General features: G+C 43.1%; 1 protein-coding gene and 2 long non-coding RNA genes across 7 annotated transcripts in view; 1 reads left to right on the top strand and 2 right to left on the bottom strand.

Annotated features, from left to right (window-relative positions):
- DCLK1 (doublecortin like kinase 1) overlaps positions 1 to 24741 on the top strand; it is a 292627-nt gene that overhangs the window by 240817 nt on the left and 27069 nt on the right. For 4 of the 5 annotated variants that reach the window (XM_072976126.1, XM_072976124.1, XM_072976125.1 and 1 more), the window contains 6 exons: positions 5358 to 5415; positions 5927 to 6046; positions 9143 to 9289; positions 20728 to 20861; positions 22598 to 22675; positions 23039 to 23135. In XM_072976126.1, the coding sequence (XP_072832227.1) occupies positions 5358 to 5415; positions 5927 to 6046; positions 9143 to 9289; positions 20728 to 20861; positions 22598 to 22675; positions 23039 to 23135 (634 nt within the window). Of the gene's footprint in view, positions 1 to 5357; positions 5416 to 5926; positions 6047 to 9142; positions 9290 to 20727; positions 20862 to 22597; positions 22676 to 23038; positions 23136 to 24741 lie in introns of those variants that run through there. The other variant, XM_072976128.1, reaches the window with a different exon arrangement.
- Positions 338 to 1829, bottom strand: LOC140701100 (uncharacterized). The gene is made up of 2 exons (XR_012079937.1): positions 1605 to 1829; positions 338 to 713 (listed from the first exon to the last, which is right to left on the bottom strand). It is a non-coding gene; the product is annotated as an uncharacterized lncRNA (long non-coding RNA).
- Positions 21129 to 23074, bottom strand: LOC140701102 (uncharacterized). Its single transcript, XR_012079939.1, has 4 exons — positions 22978 to 23074; positions 22644 to 22743; positions 22129 to 22149; positions 21129 to 21351 (listed from the first exon to the last, which is right to left on the bottom strand). It is a non-coding gene; the product is annotated as an uncharacterized lncRNA (long non-coding RNA).

Below are 24741 nucleotides of genomic sequence, written 5' to 3'. Positions count from 1 at the left end.
TGTTTATGGAGCATAAACCTTACAGAAGGCCCTTAACTTAGGATACTTCGTTTAATTATCATAATAATCCCATAGTATCAGTACTGTCTCCGTCTTCCATAAAGAACGCCTGGAGAAGCTGAACGCCCGAGTAAGCAAGTGCTCGGCCCCTAAATGCTCAGCAAGGCACGGCTTCGAGCTCAGCTCCCAAACCCGCGCTTCTGGACCACTCAACTCCACTGCCTCCTGCCTCCGACAGGGGGTCTCCGTGAGGATGTGGCTTAGCTGAGCCAAAGCCACACAGGCCACGTTTGTCCCTGTGCCAAGAAGACAGAAGTTAAATCGGGAAAGCCATTCCCAAGGTATAATGGATGGACATGCATGTCTGTTTATTTCATTTGTACTGTTTCTAATCGTAAATCCAACCCTTTTCGACTTAGTCTCCGCCACAGCAGAAAATCCCAGCTTTAGCAGATTGCCGTGCCCTCCGGCTGCGGGGTGTCTGGTCCCTGGCCAGTGAGCGTCATCTGCTGAGTCTGGGGGGGGAGCGGCCGCGTGCTGTTTGTCCTGGCGAGTCCTCCCATCGCGATGGTGTCTCAGCTCCATGGTCCTGGTCTTCCCTGAATAGAAACTTCTCATCTCCCCATCCCGGATTAATCTCTTTCTTTCCAGTTTGGATGTGTTCATTTTGCATGAGTTCATATCTTGGGTCTTCTTGTATGAACCGTCAGAGCCTAAACAGAAGACAACTCCCGCTGAATGAAGACATATGGCATCTGCCTTCTCTTCCCCAGAGCTCTCACAAAACATTGTTTTAATATTTTCCAGAGGTCCAGGAAAATAAAAGCGAGCTCAGAATGTTTTGAATGACACACGCATTGCTTGCGGGGGTACATTCTGCCATCTTTTGAAGGATGAATATGTATTAACAAGAGCAAGCACGTCCCTCCTCTGGTAACAATACGCTGTCGCAGGGAAGGTTTCCCCACAACAATGGAAGCAACACCAGAGCTGCCCAGGCCCCCTTGCCGGGTTCCTGTGCCAGCACATCTGGTCATGGTGGCTGCCAGGTCCTCTTGGTTTCTGCCTGTCTCCCGGTAGCACCGTCTCCAGCGAGCTTGGGAGCCCTTAGGACGTCCAAACAGAAGTGGACTTTTGAAGCTGCCCTGTGGAGCCTTTCGAGGCCCCAGAGAAAACTCGAAAAGCTGAAAAGCGCTCAGAAGAGGTCCGAGCATGGGTCAGGGGTTTACGGTGAGATGCCCTTCAGCTCTGGCTCTCTGGCTCCCTCGCTCCGTGTGGACTAATTATCATTTGAGCCCAGGGTACCAGTGATGCGGTCGCATCACTGAATGGTGTCTCAGGTGGCTCCCGGCCTCCTCCCCACCTGCACTGCCCACATGTTTTAGTCTCGCAGGCATCAGCACTGGGTTAAAATGCTAGCTGCTTGTGATTCCCTCTCTCCCCCTCCACCTGTAAACCCGGAGAAGTACACAGCGAAGCGCTGGCTCTGGCGGTGAACCTAGACGGGCCCAAACCCACCTGCACGAGACAGGACTTGAGTGTCAACAACACGGATTGCATCCACCTGGAAAATCTTCAGAATTTTCGAGAACCTCTGTACCTACCATTAGAAGGCATTTCCTTCTGAAGTGGGATATGGAAGGTAAGTTCATGTGAAGAGGTGTAAGGATCTCTCAGCTACCTGTCAGCATTCGTCCTGTTTTCCTTCTGAAAGGTGCTCTGGCACCTGATAACCATAGGACCCACGTTCGAATTCAAACTAAAAGTCTACTCGAGCTGTCTGACAAGACACTCGGGGATGCCTCACTTCTCTGCTTACAGAGGCTGAGATTTCACTTTATGATGCTTACTTGGCAAACAAAGGGTGCTGTTGACCAACCCCTCTTTCCTGGTGTTGGGGGCGGGGTCTTGTCACTGTCCTAACTGCCACCAACATGTATGGAGCCCCTTCTTGGCACTTCTGGGGCTGCAGAGAGAGTCAAGACACAGTTGGAGAACCTGACCTCTGAGCGAAGGATTGCCATGGAATTCCACAAGTGCTATAGTAGAGGAAGGCCTGAGAAGCTGTGTTTCATCTTCCACGAAACCTTTTCAAAAACCTTCAAAACAGAGCAAACAACTAAAAGCATGTTATTCCAGAGCACCCTTTTTATAAGCATCCCACTGTGCTCCCGGGCTGGGGGAAGGGGCGAGGAGGAGACTGCCCCAGGGCTGAGAGTCATTAAGTTAAACACGAGAACTTTCTCCAAACTATTTTTAGCACAAACCTGAGAAATTAGATTCAGTTCAAGTTGGTAAAAATCAGACGTATCTCCGAGTAGTTCGAGCTCTAGCCTTGGGTCAAACTTCATGGGAAACCGACCTGACAAATTGAGTGCCCACAGACAAGGAGGAAAACAAAACTTGATTTGCTGTCGCTGCTCTGGCCGTGGCATTTGAGGTTTCTGTAATTTCATAAAAGGTCAAGCATAAAATTTCAGGAACAGACAAGAAAATGGCCTGGCTGTTCACCAGCCATCCAGGTGTCTTCGAGTCTTAGCACACCATGCTGTAGACTCCTTGAGGTCAAAGACCAGGTCGCCATCCCCTCTGAAGCCACCAAAGAACCATGCTCCTAACCGCTTGCTGAATAATTACACCGACGCAGCGGTCCTCAGAGTGTAGGGGATGGAGGAAGGCAGATGCTTTATTGGAAGTTTTGTTTCTTGCCAAGTGTTTTCACTGACCTACTTAAAGTAGGCAGTGACGTTTTTATTCCTGTGGTATACGTTTAGTCCTAACACCTGTTTTTAGGCTCATTTTCCAGAGTCAGCAACTTTCCTATAAATACGCACTTCCAGTAATTAAGAAGTTTATTATGACTTTATAGTTCTGTCCTCAAGGAACCCAGGAAGAAAACTTGCAGTATGCATTGTGGTGGTCCTCCACGGGGCTCACTGATTAAAATAATATGGGCAAAGCTAATTGAGTGTTTGATCCTATTGTGTAAGGTTCTGGTTCTTCCGCCCACGAGATCCTTTCTTCCTAGTCAGCTCTAGGGCCACCGCGCCCCAGATCTGCTTGCATTTTCACCTCTGCTGTAGGCTCAGGATATAACCTGACTGTTTGGTGTCGTGCGAGCCAGGACGCCCACTTGTCCCCTGGGATTCTGCTCCAGGTCTGGCTGGCTGGAGAGGAGAAATCGGACTTCCTAGTCCCCCACCAGCTCTGCTCTGAGTTTACGTAGCAAAGCTTTAATGTTATTCCTTCCAGGGAAATGGAGGATCCAGTGATAACGGGGGGTTGGGGGGGTGGGGGGTGACAAAGCTAAGAAATACCCCTGCCTTCTCAGCAGCACCGCCCCACCCATCCCCTTTGCGGAGGTGCTGAATGGAAGCTGTCTCTGGTTTGCCTGGGGCTGCTGGCTCTTATCAGAGCCGTCTGTCCAAGAGTCCAGATTCCCTTGCCATCAAATGAAGTATCTTAAACCAGACAGGAAACTTCTCACATCTTCTGGTCTCCGATTTGCTTTGTCATAATCTTTTAGTGATTCATGAACAGCAGAATCCAGAAATTCTTCAGCCTTTAGTTTCCTCTTGATGAAGGATTTTCAAATTTGCAAACAAACTCTTCAGAAAAGCCCCTTAAAGGGACGCCGTGATCCGTCTGTGATGTGAGGAGTCCCTTGTATATGAGTAATTTCACGTTCGCATTTAAATGTCTGCTCGTACGTTTTACGTCTCGTGTTAAATATTTCATTTACCCTCTGAGCGAAGTGCTTTTTCTTCATCCCCTTCCCGCGGTACACAGCCTCTCTGAAGGTCTGGCGTTTATGTGGGGACACCTGGCACCCCAAGCCCTGAGTTTAGCCAAGGCTGACTCACACCTGCCTCCTCGGGGGCCTCAAGAATCAACAGAGGCCCAGTGGGAGTGGCATCCTTGGGGCTCCTAGTCCATTTCTTCCTGTCATTGAGGCACTTTGGGTTCCTCTGGACACCCCACACCCCCTGCAGGAGAGCCACCCTGAGGCAGAGGGGTTTACCCCCTCCCATCTGAACCACAAAGCCCTCTAGTGGAGAAAGTAGACTTCACCGTGATGGTTTCAGTCTGGTTTTATTCACCAGATACAATTTTAACAATCTGATCGATGCTTATTAGTTTTCTACAAGCTAGTACCGTGAAGGGTCCTAGAAGTGTAGTGAAAGTGTAGTGAAAGAAGCATTTGAGTAGTAAATGACGTGAATGGTTTCTGAAATGCCCTTGTGAAACACATTGTTAATATCTGGCCTCTTAATTTATTTGTAGGCAAATCACTCTCTTGGTCTCACCACCCAACTAGGAAATTCCCCTTTCATCCTCCAAACTGAAGATTTTAAAATTCTATTTAAAAATTTTGTTCTTAACCAGCTTCACTCCCATTGTACATATTTGGATCCCCCAAATTGGCCTTGATCTATAAGTAAAAAGCTAGACTCTCTTGGTTTCCCAGCAGAAATGAAATGGCAATGCTTGAGAAGTAGTGGTTTCTTAGGATTATCAAGACTGCATTGTGTCCTTTGACAATAGACCTGTCGCATTTGGCACTACAGTACCTTGGAAATGTTAACACAAGTCAGGAAGCTATTTAAAGGTGCGGTATGACTAAGCTCTCCCTCCCACACCCACCGCGGAGGAGGGGCGGTGTTGGCTGGGCTGTATGCGAGGCAGAGACCCCAAGAGCTCAAAGTTCTGAGCTTCACACTGCCATGTGGCTGCGGGAAAGTGAGTTGATTTAACTGTCATCTCCATCTCATTTCTGTCACATGAGACAACCATCAAAGGCCCATGAGGTCACGGGATGCTCAGATAATGGCTGTGTTCCTTTCTCTACTCCTTGAGCACCTCAGTCCTGAGGTCCCCAGCAGAGCACAGAGGGCCGCACACAACCCCAGTCTGAAGAGGGTGAACTTGCTTCTTGAGAGTTGTCAGTGTGACCATGAGAGCCATGCTTGAGTTGGGTTGAGAACCTCGAGAGAGACTGGGAAGAAGGGCAGGAACTCACACCTGCTCTGTGTCCTGAGCACACACCAGTTCAGAGGGGAGAGCAGGGCAGGGCCACCTCGCAGGAGGAGTCACACAGCGGCAGTAACAGCAGTCGGTGAGTTCCGAGTCCTGCAGCATTAACGGCTCAGGATGTTTCTGTGCTAGAGTGCTCGCTGTCCTCACACTTGGCCAACCCCTTCAAGTTTACGTATTTCTTTTTAAAAAGGGAAAAGAGAATCTTTTACAAAATATTTGCACCATGATGCAAGATCTACAGGGTAAGAAATTCATCCTTGATAAGATGATTCAGTAGATCTGAAATTAAGTTTATTTAAAATAAAACTTTCTCTTTGCAGGTCGACTGCTAGGGAGTATGCTCTGAAAATTATCAAGAAAAGCAAGTGTCGAGGCAAAGTATGTATGAAGTTTATTCTTATGGAAATACAGTGTTTGGTGCGGGGAGGGGGCGGATAGAAAGAAACACAAAGGTGAACTCCCAGATAAACACAGGTTCACCTTAGGAGCTGCATTTCGGTGGAATAGAATGTTCTATTCTTATGAGGATGTTACTTTATTCTGTAAATGTTGCTGGAATAAAAGCTAGTTGGAATGATTGGATGTTACTTCTTTTCCTTCTCTGCTTGCCTGTTTGTTCACTTCTTCTGTTACCTTTGTGACCTAAGTTTCATCCCATCCTTCTACATGTGATTATTGTAGCTTCTGAAGTTACAAGCATCATCTAAGGACCTTCAACATCTGCTGGCAATTGTAGGCTATCTGAGTATCAGAATCTAAAATAGACTCATTGTATCTTAGCAAAATACATCTCCCCTGACCTGCAAATAGTCTATAGTTTTGTCCATTTGAGTTAATGCCTCATTTATTTTGACGTGTATATCGATTAAGATAACTTTTCCCTGAACAGGAGCACATGATCCAGAATGAGGTGTCTATTTTAAGAAGAGTGAAGCATCCCAATATTGTTCTTCTGATTGAAGAGATGGATGTGCCGACTGAGCTGTATCTTGTCATGGAATTAGTAAAGGTGTGTATTTCAGAGAACAAAGTGAACCTATACAAGGCGCCCCACTTTCCAATATAGTAGAGCTTTCTCCTTTATGTCTTCCCAGCAGTGTTCAGTCTTATTTCCATGCATTGGCGTAATGGTTAGGAGTGTTAATACTAGAATTATACTGCAAGAGTTCAAGTCCCAGCCGTGACCTAAATAGCTCCCTGACTTTGGGTATACCTCTGTGTGCCTCAGTTCCCTCCTTTGTAAAATAAGAATAATAATAGTACCTGCTAGGAGTGTCATTGTGAGGATAAGAGGGATGGCTTTCGCCATCTGTGACACAGGAAGTATTGGATACATATATGATCATTGTTATCATTATAGTAGAAATTGTTCGCTTTCCCATGAACTACATCCAAAAGTATCACTCATTATTATAAAAACAAGCTTTCAACTTTTAGACGCCAATGTATAGAAAAATAGCACAGGCTTAACAATAATGTAAATAGTCTGCCACCTTTCAGTGAGTTTACAATTTCATCCTGTCACATAAAATTATGTTTTTATTCTGTTCAGTCATGGAATATAGGAATGGCCGAATTTTCGTATTGGCACTTTATTACCAAATCAAGTTTGGTAATTGCCAACATTGAAAATTATACTTTCTTTAGCACCAAGAATAGTATTTTTTTGCAATGTCTTTAATTTTTAGACAACTTCAGACCATTCCCACGCCCCTCTGTATGTTATTGAAAATTAATTAGCAGCCCCCGTTACTGCCTGACTTTTGGAGAAGCTAAGACTAAGTTGAATTGGAAGATGAGACATCAAAGAGGAAAAGGCTTAAGAGTTCAGAACACATTTTGTGGGAAAGCTTAATCCGATTGTCGATCATATGCTTGGTCAGGTAAAAGTAGCTCAGTGCCACTTAACAGCCTTTGTGAATTCTCTGGGTGACCAAGGTGGCCTCACAGGGCCAGAGCATGCCTGCATGTCAGCGCTGGGACTCCTCAGTCCAGCCACTTGATCGTACCCTTACATGTAGTCTGACTGAGAACGGCTGTGAGGTCAGGTCTAGAAGCATCCCAAGAAGTGAAGGCCTACCCAATGCTTGGCCTAGAGCCCCCCGAAACATCCCTCCTGAGAAGCCTAGCCCAGCCGTGCCTGACAAACCCTGAGAGCCCTGGGGGGCCAGGGAGCGCCTGAAGCTGGAGGGTGGTTGAGGCCTGTATTCCAGAAAACAGCCAAGTGGCAGTTCTTAAGAGTGGAATTCCGTAATTATCAAGTACAGGACTTTAGACGTCTGGCTGCAGAAGTGAACACACGCACGCTTCTGTGACAGAGGAAGGGAGGCCTCGAAGGGGAGGGGGCCCTGCGGCCAGGCCCTAAGCGATCAGCAGGAGTTAGAAGCACAGAGGGAGCAGGGCGGACAGTCCAGGAAGGGGCTCTGACGGGGAGGGGTCTGGAGTGCAGCGGGGTCTGGCCTGTTTGGCTGACCAGGGAAGAAACATCCTACCTGCAGCATAAAGGTAACTGGTCAAGGTCGTGACAGGAGATGAGATTAAGCAAATTGGAGAGAAGGTTGGGGCAGAGCAGGGAGAGCTATGGAAAAGGAAGGCTGATTTCATGAAGGGAGAAAGAAAACGTCGACGTGCTGCGTGGGAAGGTAACAGTCAGGCACAGGACGCTCTGGAGGAAGGGCCCGCGGAAGCAGCGCAGCTTGCGGGCCACGTGGCAAGGATCCAGGGATGACGCAGCAGGAAGCCGCACTCAGAAGGCTGAGCGGATGGTCCAGAGGGATGTGTCCGAGGCGTGCCTTAAAGGCAGGACTGGTGGGATCTGTTGACTGCTTTGTTGAGGAGGGAGAAGAAATGAGATTGCAGGACGCCTAGAGCCTGGATGACTAGGACAATGGTGGGACCTTTGCGGGGTCTCCACATACAACCACATACACAGGGAAGCCAGTCACGTGGACCACAGTCAAATCCCTGCCTCCTGGGTTGGCATGGAAACAACCTGTAAACCCGCAACAGCAGCCTTGCCTGTGACAGAAACAGAACGTTGAGAAAGTGTTCATTTTGCAAAAAAAAAAAATCTATGTGTGCTTAGTTCAGGGACTGCTGAGGCTGAAGGGACAATGGGAGACACCCCCCCCCAACCCTGAGTGAAAATTATATGGAGGGTGGGGTGGGGGAGTGGGACCTGAAAATTTTCAGCCTGCAAGTGCTTATTTTGCATTTGCTATTTAAATAGAGGAACTGGGTCTCTTCGCACATTAGGTAACAGATGAACACAGTTGGCTACCAGGCTCGGCTGTTTGGTGCCTCGTGTGGAAGACGGATGCACCCATTGTTAGTAAATCAGACCCAACTCCTCTGAAAGGGTTTCAAATAAGTGGATCTAAAATTGGAGCCTAAAATCCTTGTTTCCCCAAATAATGATAAATTAGCAGGGAGCAAGGGAAACTGAAGTTCTGATGCATAATGGTCCTAGAAAAACTTTCTTTGAAATTTCTCCACGCTCCTCCCTCTCTTTCTCTTTCATCTTTGGAGTGACAGTTTCTGGTCCTTTTCTCTGTTCCTAACAAAGAAGCACGTTATTGAAAAAGAAAACAGTACGCCCACACCAAGAGACCTCAATCTAGAGAAGGGGGAGAAGTGTGTGTGCGCGCGCGTGTGTGTGCACGTGTGTGCGCGTGTGAATTTCACGAGGCAGCAGAACATTTCGTCAAGGACGCGGTTTGCAGTATTACCTGCTTCTCGTTTGGAGAGATTTAGGACTGAGTCTGAACTTCTGCTGGCAGTTGGGATGAAGCATGTAGCACATGCCAGCAGGATACCCAGGTGTCACAATGCCTGTGCCCTGGAGACCCGGCTCCCTTTCTCCTCCTTCCCTGGGAGTTTGAAGGCAGAGAGCCCTCTTTGCTCCTTCCTTTGAGCTCTGGAGGAAATGTCAGTGGCTCTCGCAGTGGAGAGAGAAATCACCAGGTCTCTGGGCCTTTGAGACGACGTGGCGGGGAGAGGCCGAGGAGCCCAGAGAGCCTGCACGCATCCTTCGCTCCCTTTCTCGCGTGGCAGGCGCCTTTGGACCATCTGCTCATGTGCTACTTCTCCTGCTGTTCTCTCCCAGGGAGGAGATCTCTTCGATGCCATCACTTCCACTAACAAATACACTGAGCGAGATGCCAGTGGGATGCTGTACAACCTGGCCAGCGCCATCAAATACCTGCACAGCCTCAACATCGTCCACCGTGACATCAAGCCCGAGAACCTGCTGGTAAGAGGAACCCCCGCGTCAGGGCGTCTGCAGTTCTGAGCGCTCATGAGTGAATATGAACATTCCTCTCTTTTTATTTTCTTTTCTATTTTCTTTCTTTCCTTAAAAAAAAATTACCTTAAAGGCGAGTTTCCAGCTGGCCTTTAGTAACCAGCTGGAAACTAGTCCTTTAAATTGATCTGTGAGGGTTACTGTGCTATTAGGAGCAGTTGACTTATTAGCAAATAAAAACCCGAGGTCGGGGACAGGAAAGGAGCTCAGGAAATCTACGGCTGCGGTGAACCCGCGGGCCAGGCCAAGGTGGTCAGGAAGAGCATTTACACTCATATTATTTATCGACTGCACTTTTCTGTTAGAAAGCTTTTCCTTGGGAAAAAGGAATGGAAGGCCTTTTAGACTTTGTCTTAGTTTCCCAAATTACATCCCAATAATGCGATCTAGAAGCTAGGAGAATAACTCATTGTGCGTTTTCAAGACACCAGCCCCTCGGCATGAAAGTAATCATGATGAAGGCTGACTTTAAAAATTGGAGACATTCATATGCCCCTTTAGGACTGTTTGGTTTGCTTTGCACCGACTCCGGATCTCTGGAGAAACATCAAGAGTTCTCCACGCGAGCAAATGAGATGCTCCCCAGTCCTGTTGTTAAGGAAACCGTACTGGGAAGAAGTGAGACAGAGACTGGGCATCGGGGAGCTGTCATTAATGAATACGGGCGTGACATAAATTTTGCTGGCTATTCAGGCTGGAATTTTAATGAAATATATTCAGTTTCTCTCCCCAAGATGGGAGTTCTTCTTTGGCTTTTATTATCCACCCCGCAAGAGTCATGTATTATATATAACTGTTAGTTTGTCCATCACTGGAAATCTGGGAAAAGTGAGGATTCTCTCAAGCAGTGTTTCTCCAAGGGTGGTCCAAAGACTCCCTGCATCAGAATTACTCCCAGATGCCTGTTAGAAATGCAAATTTCCAAATCAGAATCTGGTGACTGGTGACAGGGTGCAGAGCTGCAGGGCAGCCAGTTCCCCACATGGTCCCAACGAACACTGGAGTTTAAAAGCAGACGAACGACCCAACTTCCACTACCCATAAAGTCCGCTGAGATCTGCGGTACTGGAGAGCCACCTGTGTGCTCACACCCTGCTCGAGACTTGACACTTAGCATCTCATTTCATCCTCACAACAGCCATGTAGGGTGAGTTCTATAACTGCCCCATTTCACAGGTAAGGAGACTGGGTGCCTAGAGTTGAAAGACCCGCTCAAGGCCATCACAGCTCTTACGTGGAAGAGCCAAGGTCTCAACCTAGCTGTGCCCCACTCCAAAGCCCGAAGTTTTAACCTCTAGACTACATAAAGCTGTGAATCAGGGAGAGAGGTTTGCTGCCTGTTTGCTGTGCACCAGGTACAGAGAGACATTCGCCTTCATGGAGCGACATTCAAGTAGGAAAAACAGGCATTCAGGAAATAAAGGCACAGGCAGTTAGTTCATTGCAATTAGGTTAATCATCTTGTAGCTACCGGCTGGCAAAGGCAGCGGAGGTCAAATGATGGCGTTCTGACTTAATTGCCCCTCAAATTCCTCATCCCCGCAGTAGCCTAAACATTCTCTTCTGCATAGTTGCTTCTATAAACTGCAGCAATTTTGCCTCGTCTGCACTCATTCTTCCCGTGTCCTGAATTATGTAGGATTGTCTCACGGGAACGGACTTACAACTGAGCCTTTGTTTAAAAACTTCTCTAAGCTCCAAAAATTCAGTGATTGAAAATTAAAGTTTCATTTTCCTTCCCGCTTTCGCAGTTCAGTTTTGTGGACCCCTTGTTCACCTGCTTCTCACCAGAGCACTGTTTCTGTGAATGCCTTAAATGAGTACTAGCAGTGTGCTTTTACTAAAATTTCAATGTGTGGGATTCTTTTTAAGTACTGTGCTCACTGGAATCTATTTTACTTTAAATTACCCCAAAAGAGAAAAAAGTTCTCTGCTTTTTTCCTTTCTTTTCTAATTTAAGAATGTGAAGAAATATGTGTACGCATATATGTATACACACACACCATTGCCGTCATTCATAACATAGGTTTAAATATATAATATGAAAAACTGAAGTAATTCTGCTTCTCTAGTATAGTAATTTCTTACTATAGGAGAGTAGTAAGGGTTGGTGAGGTTTGCAGAGATAAATCTGTTATAGGGTAAAATAGGTAGAAGAATAGAATAATTTTAACAACATTAGGATGACATCACTAATTGCACTTGAGATTCCTTATTAATTTCATATTCTGTTGACGTTTGTATGGAAGTAAGAAAGAATCGTCCTGGGAGGCCAACAATCGCATTCTCAGGATTTATGGTCAGGTGGACGAAAGTTCAAAACCAAGGGCTTCACTCTTCCACTGGCTAGTCTTCTGACCTTGAACCAGTTACTTAACTCCTTTGAGCCTCCTTTAAGGGGATTTGATGCAGATAAAGAGACAGCATGTAACTATTAGCTCCCTTCTTTTTTTTAATTCCCTCTTTATTATGAACAAAAATTTATCCCTAAAAAAAGAATAAAAAGATAAAAATGAATAAAAGTAAAGGAAAAGATAAAAAATAAATGAAAATATAAAAATAAATAAAAAGGTAAAAAGTTATCCCTAAAAATGAATTTAACAATAAATTGCACCTTGTGACAATAATCTTTCATCTTTTCTGACATTGCTTTTGAAGTCTTCCTATTTACCCAGGCATAAATTTACCATCTTGTGGCAAAATGTAGAGCTAGAGACTATTTTTGGAAAAATGCTACGATAAATTTAAAGAGTTTTGATCCATTTTCTAACTACAGAGAAACTTAAAGAAATAAAAGACCTCACTGCACACTTTGCATTACTGTTTTATTGAGAGCCCTCAGAGAAAACCTAAACTGTTAGACTGCTGATACATTTTTGCTAATTGTTTAATGCTTGTTATAAATAGCAAAGAATTATTTGTAAATGTAGACATTTCAGCTATGGATTTCATTTTGTATAATATCATCATATATCCGTAACTTTTACAATTTTTTTACTTTTAATTCCTGCAGAACAATAGAAAAATAATGTAGCTTGGCTGTAAGATCCATACTGACCATATGAATGATTTATTCAGTTTAAGTGCTTGGTCAGGTGAAAGTATTTTAATAAGAAAATATGATTTGATTTACAGTGGTATTTCCAGCCATGTTTTTAGGCAAAAAACTGGGAACTGATGCAATTTATAATTTTATTATTGCATTGTTGCTAAGGTTTTTTTTTTTAAGTGTTAATCATGCCAATGATTGTATGTTTCTTTTTGCTTCTTGGTGCTTAATAATCATCTGGGTGAGTGACAGGTGGATGACAGGGTGGATTAGAGGAGAAAGCGAGTGAATGGTGATATTTTTTCATGGAATAGGACAGACCCAACAGGACAAACCCTAGTCGTTTCTTAATTCATCTATTAAGTTGAGGACTCACATTGTCTGCAGACTAAACCTCTCTGAGTGCGTCGGGGAGAGGAAGTACAGTGCTTTCCCAGCTGCACTTATGCATAGAACCATTGTGTGTATGTGTGTGTGCACGCGTGCGTGCGTGTGGTGGTAGTTAATGACAGAAAGGAACCTTTTGCTTTAATTTAAAAAAACAAAACAAAAATGGGCTTCCTGAGATCAACTGCTTTCAGTTTACACAAATCACCACTAGATGGCAGACTTGTATCCTTGGCTGCAAAACTCATCAGTAGCAGCCTGTTTCTCTTGGGGAGCTAGAAGGGTCTTTTTTAAATGTATACGCAGCTGTCTCCTCCTTAGGAAAATTAAAGTCTTTACTGGCAAAACTATAACTTACATCACTAGTTTTTATTAGATTCCAGAAATAAACACAGTAATTTTCTTGAAATATAAAAGTTTATGTTCAAAAACCTTTTTCCTTCCAAACTCCTCAGTGCTGTCTGGGGAAAAGCCGTTTCTCAGGGAAACTGCTTCTCCTGGTTAGAAGTTTTCTCCTAAAAACTCTCTGTCGAGGTGTTTGTGCCTGTCTCTAGCTGCCCGCTAAAATGGCATGTACAGCTAATGACCCTCATTTTCGCTAAACGGGTTGAATCTAGTGATAAATTATCTTGTTTTCCCCAAGGGATGGCCACAGGTTGTGCTCCAGCCCTTCTTAGTTTCTGCTTCACGCCAACCCTGAGCTCACCAGGTAATGGATTTCCTTCTGCTTTCATCCCATGATTCTCAATCCCCAGATAAACCCATTTTGTGATAGTATAGCTAAGTACACTGGTAGACGAGATGAGACGGTGCCACAGATGGAGCACCAGAGGATGTAAACAAAAACACAGTGGAGTAGAGGTGTAGTCAGTTTACTGCAGGATGAGCTGGAGCCACCAGAGGGCTGATGATCGGATTAGGGTCACTCTCAGCACGAGAGCCAGGGATTCACAGGAGTCTGTCACTAGCCCCGCCCTAAGCAGCCTTACCAGGGAGCTGAAGAGGAATTATATATATCAAAGGACAGAACTGAGAACCAAAGGTATCTTTAACTCCATAAGGGTCCCAAAATAGTAAGATGAAATGTAACAAGAGATAAACATAAATCCCTATGGACTAGGTGGTTTGGGTGGTATTGTTTTAATGATCATCGCAGAAAATCAGTAATGGGAAAATTAGTTGACCATAATAAGTTCACTGTGAGTCTCAGTGTGACATGACTGTTGAAGACACCAATACGCCCTTAGACTCCTTTCATTTTGAAAGGGTGTCTCCTGCCATGGTCATACCACGTGACCCTTACAGGGAGGGACCTGAACATGTGACATCAGCAGCCTGGGGTTCAGCTCAAAGAAGGGATGGAGAAAGTGGAGAAGGGTGGCTGTCATCAGATATACGAAAGGAGACGGGAGAACACTCTTGTGCTGTGTTTGAGAGTGCTGAACTCACACCAAGGAGAAGACATTAATAAGAGATCTGAGGCTGATTTAAAAACTTTCTAACAATTACAGCTGTTTGAAAACTAAATGGCTTTTATTACAGGTATCTTGCAGTTATGTAAAAAGTCCAAGCAGAAAGTAAATGATCATTTTTCATGGGTGTTTAGAAAATTCCTTGTCTCTGAATTTGGCTAAAAGTTGAGGGAAAATAGAAGAAAAAGAACATGTTCCCTAAACATTCTTTAATACAATAATACGCCAGTTACTGTATAAGCATTTTCTGAGGGCCCTTCTGCAAGGACCTGTGGTTCCATCAGGGAGAGGAAGACCAGAGTCAGAGTGTAGCGTGTTCCCCATGTTGGTCGGCATCTGTCTACGGCACTACTCATGCCTTCTGCCTTCCAGGACTTGAGCAATACCATTCATTTTATTTTACAATGACGTGGCCTTGTGGGACTAGCAAAGATTAATAATAATAATAATAATAACATCCTGTGTTGGCAAATTTATGAGGATACCAATCATCTCTTACGAATTTGTGCAAGAGTAACTTGATGGAACCCTTCTGAAAGGTAATTTGGTAATATATAATTAAAGTCTTAAATAACGTGCACCCTGTGACCAAGTAAATCTACTCTAGAAATGTAACCTAAGGAAAAATATCAGATATGTATACGTCATCTCAGTGTTTTTTAGTATGGAAAAAAATACATATATACGTATATGTGTGTGTGTGTGCATTTATATATATGCACACACAGCTTCACCTGGGCAGATTTTTCAAATAATGGCACGATGAGGACATACTGGTTAGAATCATGGACTTGGACATGCCCTAGCTTAAGCCCTGGCTTTGCCACTGATTAGCTGTGTAATATTTGGCAAGTTATTTAACGTCTCTGAGCCTCAATTTTTTCATCCTCAAAATATCAGAAATATTACTTAATAGGGTTGCTGTGAAGATCCAATGGGATATTGGGCATGAAATCCTCAACACAAGGATTGGCATAGCCTATGTGCTCAATAAAACAGCAGGGGCAGCATTTGGGGGGATTATTGTTAAGGTGCAGCCACACAATGGAATATCCAGCAGCCCCCGAAAATCACGATGTAGATACATGCTTATTCACTTCGGCAGACATTCAGGAGGTATTATTCAGCAGAGGGGAAAAAAAAGACAGAAAAGAGAAAGAAAGAAAGCTCTGGAAGTTCATACTCAAAATGTTGACAATGGTTATTTCTAGGTAAGAAATTTCAAGATTGCAGGTGAGTTTAATTCCCTTCTCTCTATAATTATCTGTCTTTTCTAATTTTCCTACAATGACATATTGGATATTACTTGTGTGACAAAAATGTAACACAATTTCTAAAAATTGCAATGACATGGAGTTCCCACAGTTTTAGCAGGACGTACAGTTGCTACAGAATCCAGAAAGTGCATGTTTCATGAATCTCCCTGCAGCTGCATGAAACTCATTTCTAGTAAGTTTCGTGACTGTTTTAAAAGGGGGAGAAGAATCAGGTTTCCTGGAGTTTCCGTTCACTTCTGCATCTTCCCAGCTATCTCTAGGGTAATACCTTGAAAAGCTATTTTATTTCTTCTTATTAATGTTATTACTCCTCTTCTGATGTCTGTACATTTTTAAAGTTATTTCACTTAATATTTTTGTTTCCTAAAGATTTTACATGTGGGTATAAAATGAATTTGGTTTTTTTAAGAATTAATTTTTTTCCCAGGAGGTTTAATTCTAAAGTATGTGAACCATAAAGTACATTTTGAAACATAATTCCCTGCAAAAATGTTGTTATACTTCACTTCTTAGAGATTAAAGACTTAAATTTAATCCACTTTTTAAAGAAAGCACCCTAAAGGCCATATACCATGGCTAGCGGAAAATCAATGTCTTTTTTTTAGAAGGATACTATATTTGTTAAGAAGTAAATTGACTTTTTGTTTTTACGGCTTTGTCAATTTCATGCCAGTTTTGTTAAATTCTATTTGGTGAAATAACTTTTAGTACCTATGGAGCTCCTAAGTGAAGAATATTTCAGTGTTTACTCATGATGCATTAGCCAGTGTTTCAACAGGGTTATCCTTGAATTCACATCAACATTGAGAATTATGTTTGTCCAACACATCTGTTATATTAGTCAGCTTTTAGTTCTCTATTATGGGAATCTCAGACACCATTTGACTCGATTCAGGTTATCTGTGAATTTTCATATTATTTTATGGCCACCGTCTGCATTTTATGACTCTATATTAAATCTTTTATTTTTTCAAATAACTTTTTCAAATGGTCTCCATTTCTAATCCAAAGGATGTCAGGCATGTGCTCAAACGTCTGCTGCTTAGAGAGTCACAGCTACTGCGAAACCCCAAATAAACAGAAAAGAAACAGAAATATAAAACTCTCCTTTAAAAAAGAAAACTCCTGTTTAAAATACCAGTTTGCCAAAAGCCTACACACCTGACCTTTCACTCTATCTCTTCTTGGTAGGACGTGCCTTCAGCTCTTAATTGGAACCTTTTTCATAATTGCTGCCATTGAACACATTTAGTCTGTCAAATCATGGGATGTCTTTATAGCCATATAATAAACCCTGGAGAACAACTTTTCTGACTGTAGCCATCTGCAATGATCACAAGAGTAGCTTACAAAATACTGACAGTCTTTATGGTAATAGGATACATATGGCAGCCCACAATTATGTGTAGCTGCATTCAATTAGTGTTGTACAATTACACAGTTTTATTGCTTAGTTAAAACAGTGAAAGCACTACATACTGGGTAATTTGCACTAATCCCCGTCTCTTCAATAGCCCCTCGGTGTTTAAAATGTGGAGGAACATCTATAAGTATTTAAAGGGCCTGGGGTGAACGTTAAATTATATCTCATGTTGTGAATACTCTTTGATTGACAATGAATGTACTCCCACCTCCCGTGTGGGTCATGTTTTACGGAGGCTTTAAAATATGGTTCTAGCAAAAAGCGCTTCTTCCCCCAGAACACCCCCTGCTGGGTCAGGCTGTCCCAGCCGAGACTTGCAGCCTGTACGGGTTCTTTCTGAAAGATGGTCGGTTCAGAGAGCGCGAGAAGCCAGGGGCTCAGCCTTCTCAATGTGAACGTGTTAGGAGCTTTTCCGACCCCTAACTTTTAATTAAAAACTTAGTTCAGAGTGAATTTATAGCTGCCTTTTAGGAAAATACTTTCTGGAGATGGTTTTGTGAGGCTGTGTGTGTGTGTGTGTGTGTACACGCATGTGTTTGAAACAGATGCATTTAGCAATCTGTGATTTTGAACAAAGTTTTAATTACATTGTCAAATGGCCTCACTCCTGCCCCTGTGCGTTCAGCTGGTCAGAGATGAGGGCGAGCCCAGCTGAGACCGCAGCCGGCGCTCAGGTGAGCCCCGTTGTGAGCTGGGCCCCTGGACTGGGAAAGGCGCTCTCTCACCGGAGGACAGGAGACATTACAACCCGTTCCTCCGTATTCTTCTCCCCAAGTGTTGACAGAGAAAAACCCAAAGCAACCTTGCTTCCTGCCCTGCCTGACAGTAAGTAAGTTAAACAGAATTCCAAACAAGAGGCCTGGACATTTATTCACCTGCAAAAACATTTTGCTGAAGCATTTCAAACGTACTTGGGTCTAGAAATGTTTCCAATTACATGGATTAGGCCTTTGTCTCTTAGCTCTTACTGTCTCTCGTAGGCATCACTTTAATCTCTTTATATGTTCATGAAAATTCTACTATATTGCTTTCAAAGCCAAAAAAAAGGTGGGGGAGGCATGTAGAAATGATTAAGGAGAGATGAAAAGAACATAAAAATTATAGATTCTGTGTATTTCATTTAAATGATGCTGGTTTATGTTTAAAGTATTGTTACTGTTAAATCTTCATTTTATTTTAGGTAAATTCTTTAGTGCTTTTTTCCTTAGTTATTAAAACTTTGAACTTTATTGCTCAGCTGTATTAAATATAATTGGCATATGGCTATGTGTAAGATGGAATTCCTATTAAAATGTAGATGCTTAAAAAGAGAACCTTTGGTACATGTAGGAGAATTACATGGTCGTATTCAGAACTAAAATGTGACTTATGACTGCATCTGCCAACATCTGCTTTCGTCCAGCTTTTGAATAGTTAGGTGATTATGGATAATATGTTTAGAAAAAAAGCCACAAAATCTTCTATACAAATGGAGTTGTGTAATTTGAAATCTGCACAGCCTCACAAAACACACACCATGAATGTTTGGACCTAATAGAACATCAAAGCAGGAGGTTATTTTGCATTTTAAAAAGGTAATTGGTAACAAAATGGAATTAGGGAAGTAAACAATTCTGCTCCGTCTGGGAAATAAACTGGATGACCTACTAGGTGTTTCCAGCTCCGATTTCTTTTCAGGAAAAACATTTGCTTGTCATTTGGACGACCAGAGTGGCTGACATGCTGAGACTACGATTTAGGGATTTCTTTTGCCTGAGAACATTTATGCTGGGGATGATACTGTGTTTTGCAGCTCTGGTACCTCAAAGTCTGTAATTCAGACTTGTCTGTGCTGAGTGGGGCTAGACGGCTGCTTCATTAAAGTGGGGAGGACAGTGTTCATCTCAGAGGACGATGGCCACGTCTGAGAGGGACACACAGCTGCCCTGCCCTAGCAACCCAAGTGCGGGTGACCCCATGAACCTCTGCATACCTGCCTACGGGCAGCCCAGACTTGATCCTGGTTGAGCCCTAAGGGAGAGGGCCCCATGTTCTGAGCGTGGAGGAAATGTAAGGGAATATTTTCTGCCCAGAAAAGACAGTCTTTCCAGAGAGGAGGATCTGACTGCCTTTTTTTTTTTTTTTTAATAGCCAAAGCAGTTAGAGCCCAATGAGCACTGCTGCTACTGCAGCTTAGCTGTCCAAACATCTCCAGCTGATGCTGCGGTGAAATGAGAAGTTAATCCCCTTTTTCCAAAGGAAGGCAGACCTGGAGTGTAAACGGTAGCGGCTCTCCTGATGTGTGGAGATGTGCCTTGCTGTGCGCGAGGTTCGAACTGCTCAAGCAAGTGCAGATAACCCTAGAGCGCTAACAGAAGAGCACGCCGGCCTCGGCTGGCTGGCTGAATTGTTTTGATGTACGGGGAAGATTTCTCCATATCCTCGAGGCATCTCTTGGCCGCGGCCTTGGCTGGGAATACTAGCCTTTCACCGTGGCAATCTTTTCTTTATCTTATTGATTCCAGTGGAGGGCTCTGAATTAGAATTCTGAATGCTCTTTGATCTTTCCTTTGAAATAATAGATGTTGTTTGGGATACTTTCTAGAGCAGATCCATTTGGTTTGATCATGGGCTAGAATTGAAGCAGTGTAAATACTTGCCTAGGGTCACATGCATCCTTTTCTTGATTTGTTGGGTGAAAGACTGGAGCCTTTTACTGCCTTAATAAGGAAACCTGGACAGAACGCTGACTCTGCACCTGATAAATCTTTCCAGATTGCCACAGGTGAAATGAAATGTTAATATCCCTTTCAATTATTAATAAAAAAATGTAAATAGATCTTGGTGGAAATGTGGGGCACCGAAAATAAAATATTTTAATAGACATGTAGATTTTTTGTTCACTTTACCAAAGATCTACACTTTGAGAGCTTTTTATATATTAAAACGAAGGCTAATTATTTTCATAAATTGGAGATTTTGCACTAGAAAATTTCTATATTTCATTGTATTCTGCAAATAAATTTTAAATGTAGCAAACTTCAAATGCAGATAAAAAAAAGGAAAACAAATCTCCTATAATCCTAGCACCCAGTGACAGACACACCAACATGGTGTTCTTCCAGACATTTTTCTTTGTACGTATTTTTTCCTCTTTAATAGGCATTTTATGCAAACCAGTCTGAAGTCTGTCCTCACTTCCCAAACATCATTCATTTCAGTAAATGTGAACCCGTATCACCATTTTAATGGTCTTGTAGCCTCTCATTGTATGAGTGCACCATAATTTATCTCACAAATTTCCATTTGCTGGTTGTTCACCATGCTTTTGGTTCTGCAGTGATATAAAGATATTCTTGTATGTATATTCTTGCATAATTGCCTGATTTTTAAAATTTTATAATAAATCTATGTAAAAACTTAGTGAACAGAAACCTCCGTTAAATGGAGTTGGGAGACCAGAAGGGGGAGCTCTCACTCCCTATGACCATAGCCGAGCCCAACATGCATAAGGCTCCTTTTCTTTCCTGGCAAGGATTCTACTAGCGAGAAGCCATGGACTCTTTGTTGACTACAGCCCTCCCAGCTTCCTTTTCCTCTCCTTCCTCTGCCCTGTGGGGACTTGCCTCCGAATTGCAAGTCTCTGCTGATCCCGAATAAACCCTTCTTTGCTGGCAAAGTATCTGGCAGTCTGTTTGTTTTAGGCCAACCTATATTAAATTTAAACCACAGTGTCCCTCATTTCTTCAGGAAAGACTTTCAATCTCTTGATTTTAAGGCAGTTTCACTCTTTACTTTAGGTGTACGAACACCAAGATGGCAGCAAATCGCTGAAGCTGGGCGACTTCGGACTGGCCACCATTGTAGACGGCCCCCTGTACACCGTCTGTGGCACCCCGACATATGTGGCTCCCGAAATCATCGCAGAGACCGGGTAAATGCTTCTTGTGTACTGAGTGCAGGGCTGTGCTCGCAGAATTAAACTAGTCAGCCTCAAGGAGAGAAGAAATAGGCGTGCTCTGTCCCATCCGGACACAATTAGCGTTCAGAGTTCTTTCACTTTTTTTTTTTTTTAACTTTAAAGTGGAAGCCATTTTCTCTGTTTTACCAGTCGAGTTGCCAATGACTGTAATCTTGTTTAAGGCTTCCTTTCGGCCTTTGTTAAAGGTAGAACAGCAGTTATTAACCTCCGAGTGAAAAATGTTGGGAGTAACAGAGAAACATAAAGTGATGACAATTAATTAGCTTTTGGAGATAAAAGAAGCACACAGACTGTACAGTGAGTGCAGTGTCCTGTGGCTGCTTCCCTCAGCTGTCCTTATTCTCCAGTTCTGGTCCCATTTTGGTCCTCTTGGCACTTCATTGATGATCCGTGGAGTGCAGACACCCTTAGGCATCAGAGGGCCACTGGGATTGGCTGGTTTCTGAGCGCAGCAGAAATAGCTGAATGAAAATCTCTAGAGTGGGGGGAGATGGTTGGGTGGCTTAATGCTCGTTAAGGACCTACTACTGTGTGCCCAGCCCTGAGCTCCTTTACTTCATTCTTGCTCTTCCAGTAGATGGTATGATGCCCATTTTGCATATAAATAAACTCAGACTCTGATGAGTGATGTCTCATACAAGCTCATGACTAGATAGTTGCTGAGGCAGAATTTGAACTCAGGTCCAGGTGAGTAAAAGGCTCTTTCATTAAAGAGCCTGATTTCTTACCAAGGATCATGAGCTGGGTTCTGAAGCTCTCTCCTTCAACAGAAGGACTGGGGAAGGGTGGGCCAGCACGGAGACACAGCCCTACCACTGCTTCCAGTAGGAGCACCAAGCCACACCGCCAGCTAGGTAGTACCTTCCACTGTGACAGCTGGAGGTAGTTTTTCTGCTTGTACCATAGACCAGGAAAGCAGAAATTCAACACAGATGAGAAGAGAAGACCTCAGGTAATGAGGACTTTTTCTTATGCATCAGCTTTGAGTGAGTTGGAAGCCCACATCTAGAGCTGTGCCTGACCTGCTCAGAGGGCACTGCCTCTGTGTTCCTACTGTGAGTGCCCTGAGGGCCTGCTGGGGAGGGCTGGAAAGAGGATTTGGTGCGGCTCTTGCAGACCTGGGTTGGAACTCAGCATTGCTACCGACTAATGGTGTGATCTTGAGCAAAATCATTTACCCCTCGGTTTTCTCCTCGGTAAAAGAGGCAATAATACTTACCCTGTACAAGCTACGGAGTTGCTGGGAAAAGAAAATCAGATAATGTATGTCAGTGCTTGGTACATCAGGAAATATCTTATATGCAATTGTATTATTTCTAAAATTAGGGAGTTAAATAGCCTCAAGGGTTCATCTCTATCCTAAAATTGATACGACTATAATAAACATTTGTGCTGAAACCGTTCACTTACTGATACTTGGATATAAGCCTGTACATTGCTTTGATTTTTAATTATGTGCCTTGGTTTATTATTATTATTATTATTATTATTATTATTATTATTAATTATTATTTCCTTGAATTCTGTTTAGCCAGTGGGTTGTAGTTTAGTGTTTGTTGTGTTGTTTTTTTTTTTTTAATTTTTTTGGTTGGGGTTTTGGTTTATGCTAGAAGAGTCGTCTGTTTTACCACGCCCCATCATTTGTCCTGGCCTGACTTTGCTAACTCTGACATCACTTACTTTTTCAGATATGGCCTCAAGGTGGACATCTGGGCAGCTGGCGTAATCACTTACATCCTGCTGTGTGGCTTCCCTCCGTTCCGCGGGTACGGGCGGCAACAAAACATTTCTCCATCCTCTGAGTGATCCATTCGGCCTGCTTGCCCAAAGGAGCCTACAGCAGAAAAAGATCATAATAGAACTTTACTTGCAGTGCCTGTGATTTTTTCCATGTTGTGCATGCTTATTCACATGCCTTCCATAAATCTTCCCCATATAATTTAAAAACTCATTTTTTTCTTAATTTGCCAAAACAGTTCCATGCTGACATTTTGAATTGCTTAAAAACACATTTTACACATTTATGGGGAAAGGAAGGGCTCCGATGCATAAGAATGAAAAGACACACCCCGAGCTGACATTTCCGTGCCGTGCTGTTTATTCCTTGTTGTGGTCCTTCATCTCAACAGAAGCGGCGATGACCAGGAGGTGCTCTTTGATCAGATTTTGATGGGGCAAGTGGACTTCCCTTCTCCTTACTGGGATAATGTTTCCGATTCTGCAAAGGTAGGTTTCCAGTGCCTTCCTCTTCCTCATAGTCTGTGTCTCTTAATGGAATTATTGATTGCGAATCATTGTGTGGAGAGAAATGAATGGTATCTTAAATATGATTTCTGCTTGCATTTTAGTCCTAATTACTAGATTTTCCTAGAGGTCACAGTCATCGTCTGTTCATAGCCGTCCAAACTTATCAAGTGTCTGTGTCCCCTGGTTCCATCCCTCCCTGTTGCCACTCCAGCTCCCCTGCTGAAGCCTCTTGCTGTGCCCTGCCCACACCAGGCTTGAGCCCACCCCCGCTTTCTATATAGCTGACTGTTTCACCTCTTTCAGGTCTTGACTTAACGTCCTCTTCACAGTGAAGCTTTCCCAGACCACCGTGTCTCCCTCCAACTGCAGCTCGTAACCCTACCTAGCTCACTTATCACCCTTTGCTTTATTTTTCTCCATAACACATACACTCTTACATCCATCTGGTACACTGTCTAACTCGCAATGTCCTGAGTATGGGTTCAATTTAAAAGCTGACTCCTTAGGCCTGGCCACTTTCCATAGAAAATGATGCCTATTGGGACCAAATCTCTCATTTTTTCCAACTGTCCAGGAATCAACCTCTGGACATAGGAGAATGTGGGAAATTGAGAGAAGTAGCCAAGAAAAGCCACACAGGTGAAAGGAGAGGGTGACACAGCTGCAGGGGTGGGGTTCTCACCAGGCTCTTCAGGACTCTGTCCAGATCTCAGCGCTATCACTGCATAATGGGAGAGCTCCAAGTCAGTAACAGATAGGACTGTTCCTTCACCCCCATGGCACCCTGCAGAGGGCATCACACATGACAGTTGCTTTAATTAAATCCTGGACCAAGTGAGAAAGTGGAGGTAGAATCTCTGCATCATTGGAAACCAATCATTACTATCACGGAGCGGTACTCAGAGCCTGTGCATGGAAGGGGGCAGGTAACACATATCTAACCCTTTTCTTACATGGAAACTTCTAATTCAAAGTAGACAAATGTATGACACACTCATCATTAAAACTCAAGCTGTGCTTTCCTGGTGCAAATAAATTTGAGCTTATAGAGAAGTTTCATTAATTTCAGAATCATTAAATCATTTGCTGCTTAATGATGCTATTTTATTTTTATTGATTGAGCTGGACATTTTTGAATGCATTTTTAACAGATTTCCTTTGAACTTTTTGGCTACTAAAGAATTATTTCTATTACCAACTAGCTGTTGACAATTCTATATGTCTTTCTTCGTTCCTTTCTTTCAAATCTTGCAGTTAGAAGGGAAAAAAAAATTCATTTCTGCTTTCAGATGCTAAAGTGAAAACTTAAAGTGTTTTTAAAATGTGATTTCTATATTAAAGTAATTCAGAAATCTGTAAAGTGCAAAATTCTAGACAAAGAAAGGAATATTAATTCTTTAACTGTGTACTTTATTTTCTATTAAAATATTTTTATTAATTTGATTTTATTAATTTGATTTTTTATTTTTTCTTTCAATGACAAGCTATATATTTATAATTCCAAATATTCACCTTTCCTTTAAAAGGTGTTAGGTAGCTATAGGTAAGCTGAGTTGATACAGTTAAGATTTAGAGCTTTGGCAAA

Source organism: Vicugna pacos, chromosome 14 (assembly GCF_048564905.1).
Source record: "Vicugna pacos chromosome 14, VicPac4, whole genome shotgun sequence".
Classification (NCBI taxonomy): Eukaryota; Metazoa; Chordata; class Mammalia; order Artiodactyla; family Camelidae; genus Vicugna; species Vicugna pacos.
This window is presented reverse-complemented; position numbering and strand designations above follow the sequence as displayed.